This window comes from Cheilinus undulatus, linkage group 3 (assembly GCF_018320785.1).
Source record: "Cheilinus undulatus linkage group 3, ASM1832078v1, whole genome shotgun sequence".
In the NCBI taxonomy this organism is placed as follows: domain Eukaryota; kingdom Metazoa; phylum Chordata; class Actinopteri; order Labriformes; family Labridae; genus Cheilinus; species Cheilinus undulatus.
The window spans coordinates 32902885-32920069 of record NC_054867.1 but is presented as its reverse complement, the minus strand read 5'-3'; the positions used below and the strand labels follow the sequence as shown (position 1 = coordinate 32920069).

The 17185-nt window shown below is 39.8% G+C and overlaps 2 protein-coding genes across 5 annotated transcripts; one reads left to right on the top strand and one right to left on the bottom strand.

The window, feature by feature from the left end:
- The first annotated feature begins 1825 nt into the window (after window positions 1-1825).
- LOC121507366 (retinol dehydrogenase 10-A) lies at window positions 1826-5670 on the top strand. Its single transcript, XM_041783664.1, has 5 exons — window positions 1826-2278; window positions 3519-3617; window positions 4930-5075; window positions 5329-5463; window positions 5550-5670. Exons 1-5 carry the CDS (start codon window positions 1826-1828, stop codon window positions 5668-5670), a joined length of 954 nt encoding a protein of 317 aa, XP_041639598.1.
- A 1538-nt stretch (window positions 5671-7208) lies between these two features.
- Window positions 7209-17161, bottom strand: stau1 (staufen double-stranded RNA binding protein 1). Of its 4 annotated transcripts, none has more exons than XM_041783459.1 (15): window positions 16982-17161; window positions 13782-14096; window positions 13269-13390; window positions 12999-13155; window positions 12743-12899; window positions 12448-12619; window positions 12230-12325; window positions 11886-12098; window positions 11659-11802; window positions 11410-11556; window positions 11230-11305; window positions 10820-11139; window positions 10594-10716; window positions 8416-8495; window positions 7209-7990 (listed from the first exon to the last, which is right to left on the bottom strand). In XM_041783459.1, the coding sequence occupies exons 2-15, from the start codon at window positions 13972-13974 to the stop codon at window positions 7903-7905; spliced, it is 2088 nt and encodes a 695-aa protein (XP_041639393.1). In that variant the 5' UTR covers window positions 13975-14096; window positions 16982-17161; the 3' UTR covers window positions 7209-7902. The 4 variants fall into 4 exon arrangements, with proteins under 4 accessions (XP_041639393.1, XP_041639396.1, XP_041639397.1 ...); XM_041783462.1 differs by having other exon boundaries at window positions 12743-12896; XM_041783463.1 differs by having other exon boundaries at window positions 13011-13155.
- Between the last annotated feature and the right edge of the window lie 24 nt (window positions 17162-17185).

Here is a 17185-nt window from a genome sequence, read left to right as displayed (position 1 = left end):
TCCCGTCTCATTGTTTGATCAAATGTTTCGTTGTATCTAAGGTACAAATTCTAGCACTTTTCATTAGGTGGCAAAAAAAAAAAAAAAACAGAAATTGGAGTTGCAATTGTCGTTAAAGAGGTGTTGGTGTGTCCTAGACCAGTTAAGAACTTCTGCTTTACAGCTTACATGCCAACATGTAAAAAGAAAAGACAAAACAAGGCTGGTAGTGTTCACACAGGAATGTTACACATGAAAGCAGCCTTATTGCAAAATGAGCAACAATGCAGAGACTTACAGTGCATAAAAACATAATCTCCTTATGTTCTCTTTCATATGTTTGTGAAGTATTACAAAGGCTCAAACTTCTACTCACTGAAATGTGTCCAAAAAAACCCCTCAAACTTAATCTCACTGTGTAAACTATAAGCTGCACCACAGACACAACACTACACTTTTCCAGGACTATACTTAATGACATATAAAATCTAGTTCACAATGGAGTCCTGACCACCACAGAATAAGATCTGCTCTCTGTATCCATGCCCCGATAATTTAGATGTGATACATGAAATAACTTAAGCATGTCACATAAATACCACTGAGACAATCTCATATTTTTTGTATCCCCTTTATCATCATTGCTAATTTTTGTCCTTTAACTTTTTTAATTCTATGAATTGCTCAACTGCTCATTTGCACAAATCTCTAACTGGCCAATCACAGGTCAGCAACCATGCATGCATGCATGAAGGCATGATCAAGATAATCTGTTGGACTTCAAACTATCAGAATGGGGAAGAAAGGTGATTTGAGTGACTTTGAACATGCCATTGTTGTTGTTGGTCTGGCAAGGTTTTAAGTTTTATACAATACATTCTGACTCAACCATACCCTACAAAGTCACAGCGGACTCATCATAATCATCTGCTGTTGTTCAATTTTTCAGAGCTTGTGTGAACCGTAGCTTCAGTTTCCTGTTTCTAGCTGACAGGAGTGACACCTGGTGTGATCTTTTGCTCCTGTGGTCCATCTGCTTCAAGGTTCAACACGTGTGTTCAGAGATGCTCTTTTGCATATGAGTTTAAAGTAACACTAGATACTTGTGCCCTCTGCTTTTAACTAAGGAATTATGGCACTGAGAAATGCTCTGGATGTTTTTTCATGTGATTTACTGATCAGAGATTTTGCATACATACATGACATGTAAAAACATCTGGACAGATATGAGACCTTGAACTGATTACAGATGTCTTAACCATGACTATTTGAGCTGTACAGTCGTAAATCAATTGTCTCAGTGTAAACCGCTTCACTACTAAATGTACGGTATGTTTAGATGTACTCTTTGACTCCAATTAATCCATCTTTTGTTCATACTAAGGAGCTTTGAATATCAACACACATATAAATAGTGTCCACTACATGCATTCAAAGCATAAAGAGGTGGCCTGTTCAATGTTCCTCTGTGTTAATGCTTTGCAAGTTCTTCACGTGTACACTACGGCCAGCTATGAACTTTAAATATATCCCACAAAGACCCTGACACTTGTTAAACTTAAAGCCTGAGTAATTCTATGTGGCACATGCTATTTACCACAGTAATGGTGAAAATGCACACATTCACTGCTTAAAACAGAAGTGGGTTTATGAGGGGCTCAAGGTATTTTACTCTAATCCCAGAGGAGTGTGTTTAAATAAACCAGGGATGGAGTGTGAGAGTCACAGAGGGAGGGAACCACCAGCTTGGCTGTCTGCGTCCTCACATCATCTAACACTTAGTCAGATCCACGGTAGCCTGAGTTATTTATTCTGCTAATTTACTGTCTCCCACTAAGAGCTAATCATGATTTTCCTAATGGACCTGCAGATGATGCTGCTGGATGTGCTTTACTTCATCCTACGTAACTCTGTACGTGTTGTCCTGCGCCCTCGCACCAAACCCATTGATGGCGAACTGGTGTTGATCACTGGGTCTGGTGGTGGTCTGGGTCGTCTATTTGCTCAGGAATTCACCAAACACGGGGCTGAGGTGGTGCTGTGGGATATCAACAGTAGTTCTAATGAGCAGACAGCCAAGCTGGTGCGGGACATGGGGGGTAAAGCATACACCTACACGGTGGATGTGACAAACAGGGAGGATGTGTATCAGACCGCAGACCAGGTGAGGAAGGACCTGGGCCGAGATGTTACCATACTGGTGAACAACGCTGGAGTGGTGGCAGGGAAGCGCATGCTAGACTGTCCTGATGAGCTGATGGAGAGGACCATGAAGGTCAACTGCCACGCCCTCTTCTGGGTGAGAAACCCTGCTCACTTTGAAATGTGTTTAAACATCCTTTAGGCTAACCATAGTGTATCAAAATTACCACATTTCCTGTTATGTACAAGGTAATTATAGAGAAAGTAAAGATGCATCATAGAAATCTGTGTGATTTGCTCTCTTCTGCAAATGATGAGGACTGCCTCATACCAGTGCTAATACATTGAGTATCAGCTGTCACAGAGTAAGATTACTATATATGAAGGGTTGTAGTTGAGTTACAATTATACATAATGTTGGTGAAAACAACAATTTCTTGCATTTTGCAAGCTATGGCTTAAATTTCACTTTCCACTGGTACAACATTGTTGTTGCTTGTTGTAAACACCTGATCAGTCTCCTTGAACAGCTGATATTTTGAAGGATAAGTAGCCGTATAATTAGATCTGTGCACCAAGTGGCCTATTCCACCTGATACCACAGGTGAGGCAGTATTGGAGACCAATAAAGTCTGACCGCAACCAGCCAATTAAAGACCAGTTCTATGTTTTTCTCATTTCTGAAAGAAGGTAGTCATTTTAATTTGTGCTGACTGGTAACAGTTATTAAGAATAACCAAATGCTGACATTTTTACAATACTTAAGTCTGGTTGAGTATTCTAATTGGACTAGATACATTAACGGGTGAAAGATTATATTAAACATCAGCAGTGCTGTGATTATCATGACCAAATCACAGCCTGAAAAGCAATATTTGATCATGTCTTTCAATATAACAAGATAACTTGTTGATAGGGTAGAAAATTTACATATAAACTAGTCAAAATGGGAACAAAATGCACACAGTATAGTGTCACAAGTCCATGTCTGTTTACCTTTTCTTATCTAACCTGCCCTAATTTCTCTTGGTGGCCCACTTTTTTGGTCAAGCACAATGTTACAGACCTGACTTAAATCCACACAGCCGTTGAATTTCACAATATGAAATCTTTCCAGCATCAGCCCCTGTACAGAGCATGTTATTGTGCACACATGACATGTGAATTGAACAGCCTTAATAGCTTTATCCCCTTCACACTCTAGACTGAAGGATTCTCACAGAAATCCTCTTATTATGAAGCCACTCGTGCAATATAAGCTTCCTTCACATTGAGCAACATTCAAGTCACTACGAGTCATATGAACACTTTACTATTTGTTGAGTCATAGTGAGCTGCTTCAACATAAAAACGCGTTTGTATTCATGAATGAATGTATGTGTGTGTGTTGACCTCAGACAGTGAAGGCCTTCCTCCCTCAGATGAAGGCCAATAATCACGGACACATCGTGACCATTGCCAGCGTCCTCGGCCTCTTCAGCACCGCTTGTGTGGAGGTGAACCCAAGAGGGACAAACATCACTGAAACACAAAGATATGACAGCTTTGTTATTACAGTTATCACATAATCAAAGCCCATTTCATCATGATATTTGTTCTTTCTACACCTAATAATTCATTCTGCTTCACTAAAACCAATTAATCTAGATTGTTGGCTGTTTTGTGCCATCCAGTAACTGCAAAGCTCAACAGACAAACCAGTAAAAACAAGATGGTAGCCATCTTTGTTTAGTCAAAGTACAGTCAAGAAGTTTTGTTAATGATTATTAACATTTAAAGATAAGGCATTGGTAACGATCTTCCATAGTTAAAAACTAAGAAAAAATGCACAAAGACAAAACATATTAATCTTTTTGTCTTACATGACAATACTTGGACCACTGCTCCCTAAAGTGTGGGCCGGGGTACTGTAGGTCATTGATAATGACTAAAAATTATAGGAAAAAAATTAAATCACATTTCTAATGATCATAAAATACTTGATTACATTTTTTGGGAAGTAACAAAACATAGCCAGAAGTTTTAACTTGTGTCACCCTTTTCTCATTTATTTTGTTTGATGTATGGAACCGGTGTCATGGTTTAAACTGGTGTTGGATTTACTGGTGACAGTCTGGTAAACAATCTCCTATGCCTCTAGTTTCTTGATTTTAAGAGTGAGGGACATCACTGCTACTTGCAAGAGTTTGCTGGGCTACAAAGTACAATTATAAAGATAAATATTTTAAAAACAGAATTAAAAAAAAAAAGCCTTATAAATTGGATCCCCACAAATATTCTGAGTAATGCTAAAAGCCAAGCATTTGCAGTGAAATTCCTTATTTATGAAATAAAAATATAATGAATAAAGGGATATTATTCTAATCTCATATTATAGTTGTACAACAGTTTTTGGTGTGGCCCAGTAGATTTGCAGGTCTCAAATTGGGCCACAACTTACTGAAGTTTGTGAAAGGTGGGAATAAAACTCAACGAGTTAAGAAGTTAAAACATGTAAATTTAAGCTCAGTAATCTTTTAGTGATAGAATTAAACATGAGTAATCCCACCTTTTAGATGATAAAAAATGTAGTCTCTGTGTGTCTCCAAACAAAACTAACTCCTTAGTAATAAGGCTATCTATTTATGTTTCTAATGCCTAACTGGTCCAAAAAAAGCAACTAAATGGTACAAATGAAAAGGACATGTCAACAAGTTAAGTATCACAAAATTCAAATTTGTCACAGTTAAGGGAGTCATGGATTACCGAGTAAAAATGCTTTTTTTTTTTAACATGCTTTAAATAACTTCTGATGTTTGTTGGAGACAGGACTACTGTGCCAGTAAGTTTGCTGCAGTGGGCTTCCATGAGTCTATGGCCCACGAGCTGCTGGCTGAGGAGATTGATGGAGTGAAGACAACTCTGGTGTGTCCCTACATCGTAGACACTGGCATGTTTGAAGGCTGCAAGATCCGGTAAATCAACAAAAGACAACTTTTCACTCCTATTATTTCATTTGATCATATCCTGTTTAAAACATGAGGACAAAGTCTGAGAAATATAAGAGTGATCAGCCACATAGATATTGATCTTCACCTGAAAGCATAACACAGAAAGAACCATCTTTCATTAGGTTTTCATAAAGCCAACCAGTGAGAGGAGCTTCTCAAAACTCCGCATAGAAAACACAGATGTAAGAGCAGATTTGTCCTTTGATGCCACTTACAGGGATGAAGTGGAACTGCTGCTCCTCCCTCCTCTGGAGCCCCAGTACTGTGTGGAGCAGGCGATGAACGCCATCCTGGTAGACCAACCTCTCGTGTGCATCCCCCGCCTCACATACCTGCCTTTCCTCAGCAGAGCGTAAGTATCTTAAATAAAAGTATTTTTATAACATTTTTTTTAAATGTGACAGTATTTCAAGCTTTATTTTACACTCTCTCTTTCAGACTGCTGCCATGGGAATCTAATGTGATCACGTATCGTTTCATGGGGTCTGATAAGTGTATGTACCCCTTCATCGAACATAAGGAGAAACACAGCTCTAATGGTGCCATTATGGTGTCATAATTAACTAAGACCACTTTGAGAGTCATGCCCTCTAAGTTAGAAAGTCTTTAAAGGGTTTATAAAAAAAAACGTGACGCAAAAAAAAGAAGAAAATCCCTCCAGGACTCAGCAGTAAAATATAAAGATAAGAAAGATGTAAGACATCATTTAGAAGTGTGTACCAGATGACAACTCAGCCAAGTGTTCATCGTATCATTTCTGGATGTTAATTCAAGTCTTTTAAGTCTCTTTTCACCATCAAAGTGTAAAATGAAAAATAAGGAGTCCTGGTAGGGCCTAAAGGGGAAATGGGTCTTTAATGTGTGTAATATATGTACCTGAATTATGTGCTGTATGATGTTTACACTGAATAAAATGATTTACAAACAAGTCTGTTTACTCATTTCCTGATGAGACCAAGTGAGCTTAGTGTTGCAATGTGATTTTCTGAAAATAAAATTTACTCAGGATTAGATAAGGGAATTACAACTGCCATGTAATAAACAGATTCACCAAAATACATGTTCAGTGCCTATAAAAAGTATTCACCCCTTTGGATGTTCAACCCTTTTATTGATTTTATAAATCAATCATGGTCATTTAAAGTTGGATTTTTGACCAAAACCCCCCCCCCAAACAAAACAGATTTATACAAAGCGATGTCAACAAACAAAAAATATGTTGGGTAGAATATATGCTTGCATAAATATTTATCCCCTTTAAAGTGGCTGACCTAATTCAGAGGTCCTGCCAATTGGTGCTAGGTGTTTCACAATTTGTGAAATGGGAATCACTTTATTGCAGTGATTGTATCTCCAAGGAATGATGTATGAAGAATCCTGTGCCTGGAAGGTTCAGTCAGTATTACTGGCCACCATTACACTATGAAGACAAAAGAACACTCCAAGCAACTTAAAGAAAAGGCTATTAGCAAGTATAAGTCAGGGGATGGATACAACATTTCCAAGGCACTGAACACCCCCAGAGTTCAGTTAAATCCATCATCAAGAAATGGAAGGAATAGTTCATATGTGTAAATCTGATCAGGCTGTCCTCACAAACTGACTGTGCAAGGAGACAAGTGAGAGAGGCCAACAGGACAACTATGATTACTCTGAAGGAGTTACAAGCTTCAGCAGCTGAGATGGGAGAGACTCCGCATACAACAACTGTTCTTCACCAGTCAAAGCTTTATGGGAGAGTGGCAAAGAGAAAGCCACTGTTGAAGAAAACTCAGATTAAACGCTGACTAAAGTTCACCCTCAGTTGCAGTGGTGTGGACTGATATGCTTTAGGAATGTTGCAGGGCGACCTAATGTAAGTTTTAACTTATCACGTTGTGAATCTTTGATCTGAACTGGGCGTCAAACTTAATGAGTAACTCAGATTTTACAGATATTTATTTCAATAATTATCATTGGGATAATTCCCATGGTGACAGTAGATTTTAGTGCTATGACAGCACTGAAAGCTGATATTATTACATAAACCCCAGATCTTTTCAGTTTTGTATTCAACCACAGCTGATAAGTTAATAAAAAGGCAAGATAACAGATGTATTGGTTTTGTGCACGTAAGCACAGAGGTTTAATTACCATGGGGAGCAGAGAGTGGGGATGTTGACATGAGAAAGGAGGAGGGAGTACTCAGGGAAACTGACGTAACAGGGAAACGTCCCTGCCACACACCGCAGAGACAACGTCACATTACATCACACGCTACATTTAGTCAGAAAGTCTTCCCGGCCCTACATGGTAATGTCGTTAACACTGGTTGTTGATATAAAGCACTCTAGGAAAATCAACAGAGGTTCGCCAGCTGCACCCTAGACAAAGATGAGGTCTAAACCTTTACGAGATGTTATTTAATTCACTACTTCAGCAGGGGTCAGAGACTTAAAAACAACAGAAGATCTAACAGAGAGGAAATGAGTTAGAAAAAAACAAAAGAAGGTTCACAGTTATTCACTCTTTTTTTCATCATATAAACCCCAAACTCATTGACTAGGATGCAGCTACTTTTACTAAAACACAACAAAATAAATAACGTACAATTAAACAAAATCAAGGGGAAGAAACTATTCTGTTCCTATCAATCTTGTTTAACTGTGAAGATTTTGGTACAATGAATATGAACAGTGATGGTTTAGAGCCTACAGTACCCAAAGCTTCCTGCAGCCGACTAAAGCTGACTAAGAACACAGTGTCTGAGTTTTCTCTAGTGCTTTTACAGACAACCGGACCTGATCATCATCTAAACAGTGCCATCCACGGTCTGTGCCAATGTGCTTGAGTTAGCCTGTTTGAGGTGCAAGTCACCTTCCACTTCCTGCTTGCCACACCTGCAGAGAAAAAGTGCAGTCAATGTTAAACATTAAACACAACAGATGTCTTCCCATTTGAGCTGGCATTTAAAGTTTGCTGTATCAAACCGAGAGCTATAATCCTATTTTTCTGAGGAACATTTCAAGACAAGACAAAAGTCTTCTGAGTTTTTGAGAAAACAAACAGAACCCAGGGCCCTGCAGTAAGCTAAGTTTAGTTTCAGGCAAAAATCAGACCTTCTGTTTATGTTGCAAAACTTAAATAATTCACATATCTCATATGCAATTCAACAAACTGGTAAAAACAACTGCTCAAAAGTAAAAATCAATCCAGTTGATACCATAAAGTCTTTAAAACAGGCATAATTTTCAGGTATATGGTTAACCTCTTCAATAATTAATATTGTGTCAACAATCAGTGAGCAAAGAGATTAATTTCTTACCGAGAGACTGGTCCATTTCCTGTCCTTTCATTTGACTGCTGGTCCAACTCTGAGAGCAACTTTAGTATATTCAGTGCAGCCTGCAGAGGGGAGAAAAGTGCATGTTGAATCTGTGATATCTAGAAATCTTTGACGTTTTATATGGAGGCCCTGCCTTGAAAGCAGGTATCCCTCACAAAGACGAAGAAAGCGGTAAACATAGTTTTATTTCTTAAACAAAGTTTGTATATTATGTCTGTGTATCAATATTAGAATACACCGACTGATGCACTAAATATGTGGTTTTCTCTAAATGAAGGAAAGGAGGATGCCAAGCTTTTGCTGGAAAATGAAGCTGGTTTGTAGGGTACCAGGGCTTTTCATAACAAGTACATGCAGTGTGGTGGTCCACAAGGCTTCACACTAGGCCCCTTTTACATTCATCATAGACATCAATTACTTGCATTTAATGTCAAAAGAAGAGCATTTTATTTTATGTGCTGAAGAAACAAATATTTTTATCTACAATTAGGATAAAACAAGTCTGTGGTTCCCATGAACAGTGCTCTTAAAATGGACAGATGACCAGGTCAAATGCAATACATTATCTCCTAACATCAAAACTACTCTTTAGGTAAACTTAAGGACTCTCTTGGATCATCTCCAGCCTAACTCAGTGGTTAACTAGACAAGCACTCAGAGAGTGCAGACCTCTGCCATCAGCCCTATCTCCCAATAGTGAAGAATCCTTGAAAAACATTCCTGGATCCAGACGGTGATTCAGATCACTCCCAAAATCTAATTCGCCGATTACTCCCTCCCTGGTGGGGTGGAGACACGGTGAGGCAAAGCATTGGCTTCGCTACGTGTGGACTGTCATGACGGAAGCACCCATGGTCTCACTGGACGACTGAAAGTCATGACAGAGGGTGAATATTCCTCTATTCCTCCCAGCATTGTGAATATTCTCAGTATAATTTGCTGTCTTTCTCTCTGTTACGCTCCGACTCGTCTCCTCGACCGGGCATGTGTCTGTCAAACTATATAAACTCCAAAACTTTGAATAGAAAGACATTAAAAACATGCTGCTGGGATTGAAGTTACTCATGTCCGCCATCTCCTGGTGTAAAGTGGTAACAGCGCAGACCTCTGCCATTAGCCCCATCTCCCAATAGTAAAGAATCTTTCAAAAAATTCCTAGATCCAGACGGTGATCTGGATTACTCCCAAAATCTAACGAGTTCTTCCTTATGCCATTTCTGACATTTCCTGAAAATGTCATGAAAATCCATCCAGGACTTTTTGAGGTATGCTGCTAACAAACGAACAAACCCACCCGATCACATAACCTCCTTGGCGGCAGTAATAATGCACTTGAATAGATTTACTATTCTAAAATAAATATCTGCTGGATGGTCAAGTATAACTACCCATGTATTGACATGTGACTCTCTATGCTCACATCACAACAGGTGATCTGCATGTGTGACGGCTCATTTATGATGATGTGTACCACAATCAGTCTTAAGCTTTGAGTGCAGGACAACATGACAGCATGCAACTGCAGAAAATTCTACAATAAAGACATTACGAATTTCAGTTTTAACTTGAGTCATCACATCTCAATCTGTGACTTGACTGCAGGGAAGTAACAGCCTTTTCTCACTCTCTTTCTCGCACATGCTCAAAATGATGATTAAGTCATCATTACAAAATATTCAGGAGATTTACTGGATCTAATATACCTAGGCATTCTGCCCAAGCATTATTTGTGTGTGAAACACCAGGACTGCTGAAAAACATAACTGGGAAAGGCACATAGCATACATGTCCAAGAAAGAGGTAGAAGATAAAGGGGTTTTCCAATCAGTGAGCTATCATGATTTGTCATATTTGCTATGCTTTGTTCCTAAAAAGGTTGTGATTCAGACAAGTTTTTAAAAGATAGCTGGGGTAAAATGCATGTCTGTGTAGCAACTTAACATGGACAAGCATGTACTCATACGACAGAGATATAACTATCAGACCATTTGATAGCTGCTTGATTAAAGCACGTTTAATGCATGTTACTGAAGACTGGTGTTTTTTCTAAAACAGTGTAGCACACACTAAATCTGATTTGTACCACTGCAGATTTTTACATATGTCTTGTATACCCAAGACTCTTAAAGGTAAACTAAGTCTTAAAATAAAACTCACCATATCATGACAGGATTCTACATCTTTCCCAATCCCATGGCTGATGAGCGGCGGCTGGGAGGAGCAGTTAATCAGTGACACAAACTCATTCTTATTGTTTTTAGGAAAATCTTTGTATTCCACCTGCAAACAAAGAAATATTCAGTCAGGTTTGCCCTTCATTTCTCAAGTATACATCATACACATGCACACCAATAAACTTGTTGAGTTTGAGGTTGTGGGTTACCTGCAGGCCCTGCACAGATGCCAGATAGCTGAGCTGCTCTGAAGGCCTGGTCAGGGGTCCGAGGGGCAGCTGGTTCATGTTGTTTTTGTTCTTTAAGATAGTCTCAGCAGTCAGGGACGTCCCTGCATAAAGCAGCTCATTGGCTATCATGGCAGTGATTGTGGCCTTTCCTGGGTTTGGCATAGCTCGATTGTAGTCCTTAGCCTGGGACCCCTGACAGGCACCAACTGCTTGAGCCACCTCAGGGACCATGGGCAGGATCCCTGCAGGCAGCTGCTGGTGGCTCAAGTAAGGCAGGCGGAAGTCCTCCTCCTTGGGACCTTCAAAAAAAAAGAAGGATATTTCCTGTTAGTTCATGAGCAGAATAAACTACATCATGACTACTGACAGGGAATAGAAAAGCTGTTTACCCAACGCTGCCTCCTCTGCTGAGCCAGGTTCAAAGAAGGTCACTTTACGCCCATCACCAGGTTTTTTCAATGGGGTCTAAATACAACAAAAACAATAAATTTACACAACTGAATTAAGGTTTCTCCAACAAAAAAAGCCTTTCTCAATGTTTGTTTCTTAAAAACCTTAATAAAAAATACTTTTTCATCTGTCTTTAGTGCCGGTTTGGGAGGCTGAGGCTGTGGCCCTTTATATCCCAGAAGATCCAGCATCTTCTCTGCTGCGTTCCTTTTGGCTACCTTCTTGCTCGGTCCCATCCCCTCTGCAGTCTGGCCACACACTGTCACCTGTATCAGGTATGTGAAGCAAAGAAGTTTCAGAGGACTAAGTAGGAGAAAACAAACCTGCATGAAGAATGGATGCTTTAGGGGTATCTTTTTCAGAATCACCTGCATGACGAACTCCCGGCGGCGAGGCAGCCCTCTCTCTGTCACCATGCTGTATTCTGGTTCCTTCTCCTTTTTGGCCTGCTGGATCTGGGCCAGGCGACTGATGGGATTCATACCCTGACCATATTCTGGACTGGTCTGGAGCTGTTGGTGTCAGAGTTTAACTATCACACCATGAAGAGATTTTAAGGCCTGTATTGATTTTTGTTATTACAGCTCACAGTTACCTTGATGATGGATTTGGTTTTCTTTTTGGTGCGTGGCAGCGTCTTTTCTGTGCTGGGTATGTGTGGCAGCCTCTTTAACTCCCCCAGCACTGCTGCTGCTGCCAGCTTCTTGGCAATCTTTTTACTCTTTCCTTCACCCTCGCCAGTGAACTCCCCGACTGTAACACACACGACAAAACTCTTCATGTGGGGAGGGCCTTCTTCTTTTAAAACCTGGAAAAATAAAGTCACAAATGATCGCATAACAGAGAATGTTTTCCTTTCACACTTAATTGGACACTGGGCCAAATCATTCATATTAATGTCAAAACATAACAGAACCAGAGTATAATTTTAAAAAATACCTCAAAGTTGACAGGTAAATTGCGTTTAAGTGCAATTTCAAACACTTGACTGATTTCTGATTTGTTGAGGTTCTCCTCCTCTGGTTCTCCGTTCACCTGCCAGCAGCAGAAAGAACATGAAGAAAATAAATTAAACACAGGAAAGAAATAAGCCTGAGAGTAACTGCAGAGAGGCTTATTAGTATAACTTTATGCTGAGTATGTGGTTCTTCTCTCACCTCTGGCAACTGCTGTAATATTGGCTCCTTGTGCAGCACTTTCAGGGCCTTGGCAGCAGCGTCGTGCTTGGCTAACTGCCTTGTGCGTCCCTTTCCAATAAACTGCTGGCCTCCGATGGAAAGCTCCATGTGGTATATCATTGGTCCCACTGGAGGAAAAGGGTAGTAGTACCTGGACACAAAACAAATTAAATATAGCTTTGCTTGTATTTCATAAATGATTTTTAATGAAGTCAATCAAGAGTAAAAGAGGGGAAAATGTCCTTTTATTCGTTCCTGTATAGAGGAAACCCACTGTTGCATAGAGCGCTGGTAGGGTCCTGGAGGCCGGACGTTGTAGTTGAAGTTTGGTGGTCTCATCCCCGGGTATGGGTCGATGGGTTTATACATGGGCTTTTTACCAAGCTTCATACATAGTGCATTTAACTCCATGGTGTGTGTAATGCCATCTGCTGCAATGCCAAAACAAAGAAAATGAATAAATAAATAAAGATTAAGCTATGAGTAAACTACTGCATACATTTTTCGGCTATCAGTGGGGGGAAGCCCACCTGGGTGCTTGCCTGTGTTACGGGGTGTCCTCACGGTGGGCTTAGGAAGTGTTGTCTCATCGAGGGCAGATGCTGCAGCAGAGTGCTGGGCTTTCTTGATGCTGGTCCCCTCTGCCTCCCAGTGCTGATCTCCTAGTGTGAGCCTGACTCTGAAAATCTGAAGACAGGGCGAAGCAAAATACTAATTACTCTGTTAGCTCTGTGATGAAAGATGACAGAAGCCAAATAAATGACATGACTGGTTTGTCTCGAAATGAACACTCAAAGTACCTTGGAGTGAGCTGGTCCTTGCTCACACAACAGCTTATACTCAGGTTGGATCTTATTGAAACGGGCTAACTCATTCACCAAGCACATGGGGGTCTTCTCTTTAGGGTTTGCCATGTTAGATACTGGAGCACAAAGACAAATTTAGTTAAAAAATAAATACAAATAGGGAAATACATAAGAACATGGAGAAAAATCTACAAAGCTGTGTGAGGACCCAAAGGCTGAGAAAATACAATGACTTAGAAAGACCCAACATGGCTCTTCAAGGCAAGAAGCATAAAATCCTGAATATTTTAAAGGCTGTGAGTGACTGTGATGAACACTGAGATCCCTGCAGACAGAACAATGTGAGTAAGCTTATAAACTGATTCCGAAAAAGTCTGATTTCAACAAATTAAAAAGAAAATATGATGTTTGTGATATTTGCATCTAGAAGTCTAAGAAGCTAATTCAAAGTTATCCTTATTGTGCACAAAAATGAATGATAATGCAAGTAAATAACCTCAAACAAACCTGTTGTTATATTGTAGGGAGTGGCTGAGCCTGCAGGGAGGGCAGAGCTCCTGATAGGCTGGCTGGCACTCTCTGACGGTAGTGTGCCTGAGGCACAGGGGATACTGTAGCCAGGTTGCGGCGGTCCCATTTGCACTGGGGCAGGGGCAGCAGGCATGGGGCTTGCCGGACACTGGAACTGAACCTGGGACATCTTCTATGTTGTTCTTTAGTCAGCTGTAGGATCAAGTCAAGATAAGAACTTTGTGGTGCAGCAATGGTGAATGCCAAAGTTGTAGGAACTGCTTATTGAGGAGGTTTGAATGAAAGCTCTTCCTGCAAAGTGAGGATAAGAAACATTTAGCTCAGACATAACCGTTGTTTTTTTTTCTTCATACAAAGGAGATTATTTTATCTGTGATTTGTCTAATAAATGTTACTTTCACAGAGGCCCCAGAGCTCAGTGGAAAAGATGGAATACATCCTGGACAGGTTGTCAATTGCCAACCAAATAGCCTACAACAACTTGACACACATTAAGAGTATGGAAAAGTCCATTGGGAAGCCTTACAGCTGACTATATTTGGTTGAAAGTGGGATCTTTCTGCTGGGATGTAAAACTGCTAACTGCACAGCCTTATGAATAGATCTTCACCCTCATACTGGACATTAAAAATGAGCGGTAGATATTATATACAACTATTATTATAAGTTTTTAAAAAAAGGATTATTCTCTCTAGACATACTTCATAACAATCTAAGTTTTCAGTGACAATCACAACAAGCAGCAGTACATCAGGTATGGCTATTAAATAATGAGACTCCACTTATTAGAATAAAACCACATGGTCCACAGTCACATGGAGTGTTATATATTTAAGCTCAGGTATTCACACAACTGCTGTAAGCTTTCATTAAGTGGCATCTTTAGTTTACTGCTTGCTACTGGTTGAATTATTTTTGCTAAAGTGAAAGAAAAAGGTTAGCTTAAAATTTAAGAAACACACTGACTTTAAAATTTTGGTTAAATTGAACAAAACAGCAGACAAATCTTTTTTGTATATGAATTAAGGTGGATGGGTAATACTGCATGGCATGTGCAAGTGTGTTTGAATGGTATAGAAGACTTTGTGAAGGCAGAGTGGATGGTCCAGGACGACGAACGCTCTGGGCGCCAAAGCACATCAACGACTCCTGAAAATATTCAACAGATTGTTCATAACGATTGACAATTCAGTATAAGAATGATAGCATAAATGGTCTCCATTGATAAAGAGACCATTTGGCAAATTTTGCATGAAAATATAAACATGACAAAAGTGCCAAGGTTGTCCCAAAACTTCTGGTTCCTGATCAAAAGTAAAGGCACAAGTAAATTTGTGGAGACATTTTGAAACAAACTGAAGAAAAGTCATATTTTTAAGGAGTCATTACATGTGTTAAAACTTGTATTTTCCAATACAATCCTGAGACAAAACAGCATCAATGCAACTGAAAACACCATCGTCGCCAAGGATGAAGGCCTAATTCAAGGCCAGGTTGACCGTTTTCTTTGACATTAGTGGTATACTTTAAGAGGAGTGGGTTCAAGAAATATCAACGGTGAATCAACGCTATTACAAATTTCTAGGAAACACTGTGAGGAAACCTCTGAAGAAAGAGACCACAACTGTGGAAAAATGGCTTCATTCTTCACCAAGACAACGTGCCAGCTCACACTGCGCTCTTGGTGAAGCCGTTTCTGGCCCAAAACCAAATCACAGTGCTTGATCACCCATCCTATTCACTTGATCTAGCACTGTGTGACTTTTTCCTCAAACCAAATCTGTTGACAGGAACTGGTTCTAAGTCTTTGTTAGAAGTTAACAAAAGAACAACAGAGGTTCTGAGACGAAGAAGACCTACTGCACTGCTTTGATCCGTGGAAAACCAGCCACTACAGCGGTGTGTTGATGCAGAAAGAGAGTATATTGAAAGAGAAAGGCAAAAGTTTTATGTTCAATAAAATTGCATTAGTCTTGTTTTTCAATAGCCATACTTCGTACATATGTATGATCATTAGGGAAGACAAATGTTTCCAATAAGCTCTGGTTTTATATCTGCAAAGTAATAAGAAATCATATTTGCCTAATCTTAATGCAAAATGCAACCTTTGTGCAAAAATATCCATGGTGCAAGTAGGAACAATAACACAAGAAACAAGAAGAATGGATTAAGATTTAGTGGTAGCAGTACAAGATAGGATACTAACTCTGATCATTTTTTTTAACACAGTAGGTCTCATAATATAGTATTTTTGGCAAATGTTAAAAATAAATCATGGTTGGTGAGGGCTAGACTACATATCAAATATGTAAGAAGGCTCTTTATTTAACCAGTCACACCCAACAAGCCCTAGCAAGACAACACACAATGCCTGGATGGCTGACGTGTACGCCAGTCGTCTGCTGTTACTGTTGTCTGAAACATTTCGCTCTGTCTTGTTTGTTATCAGTCAAGGAAGCCACGGAATAAAATAACTTCATTGTTCTCATTGAAGGTTATTGGTTTGAGACTGTCGACCAGTCTGGCTTTTTAAACATGGCCCTTGCAGCTCCTAATCGAAATGATAGCACAGAATTAAAATTCATTTGTATATATTTCAAACTTAAAGACTCGAAATGCCAGCGTCACAAATAAGGGCCTTTGTAAATGAAATGCAACCCAATACCTTTGCCGGTGTTGAAAGAAGATTAACCGGCAAGCTAGAAAACGCTGCTCGGACAATACTGGAGCTTCAGCAGTTTTTATAAAGATAAAAATGCCATTAATACTACTGAAAACACAGGACTTGCATACATCTTGGTTAGCAAATAGCCAGTGAAAACAAAAACATCTCTGCGAGATAACAATTAGCTCGTGCAACTTGAAAGCAGGTCGCCGGTTAGCAGGGCTTCCCAGAAGACCACGTTAGCTTCCTAGCTAATGGGGCTGGGATGGACAAAATTGGATAACCCCTCTTTAAAAACTGACTTCGACACTCACAGTAATAAAGAAATGAAGTGTTCCACAAGAAGCTCTTGTTACACACCAGTAGCAGCAGCTGACAAGACTTTATTTGCTAATGAAACTTTTTTTTGGTAATTTTCTCTCCAGCGAGTTTGGGAGCAGCCGGTGAATTTTGCTAACCCCGCTCTAGCTAACCCCGACCCCCGACAAGTCAGTGCACAAATAAACCTCACCTCGTCGTTCCTTTAGTTCAGTTTTTCATTAGTCCATAGTATACGTTCATTAACTGAGGGTTTCTTACGTTAATGGCAAATTTGACGAGTCTGAATATGTACGTTTTATATCAAAATGCGGGCGGTGAGATGGACATTGGGAAAACAGGGCAAACACTAAAGAGAATGGCCCTGTCTTGATTGTCTCCTCAGGAAGTGACGTCG

Coding starts and splice junctions, on each gene's coding strand:
- LOC121507366 (XM_041783664.1), top strand. CDS start 1,826: ATGATTTTCCTAATGGACCTGCAGATGATGCTGCTGGATGTGCTTTAC. Junction 2,279..3,518: donor ACTGCCACGCCCTCTTCTGG/GTGAGAAACCCT, acceptor TGTTGACCTCAG/ACAGTGAAGGCCTTCCTCCC. Junction 5,464..5,549: donor CTGCCTTTCCTCAGCAGAGC/GTAAGTATCTTA, acceptor TCTCTCTTTCAG/ACTGCTGCCATGGGAATCTA.
- stau1 (XM_041783459.1), bottom strand. CDS start 13,974: ATGTCCCAGGTTCAGTTCCAGTGTCCGGCAAGCCCCATGCCTGCTGCC. Junction 12,620..12,742: donor TACCAGCGCTCTATGCAACA/GTGGGTTTCCTC, acceptor TTTTGTGTCCAG/GTACTACTACCCTTTTCCTC. Junction 11,306..11,409: donor CACTAAAGACAGATGAAAAA/GTATTTTTTATT, acceptor TGTTGTATTTAG/ACCCCATTGAAAAAACCTGG.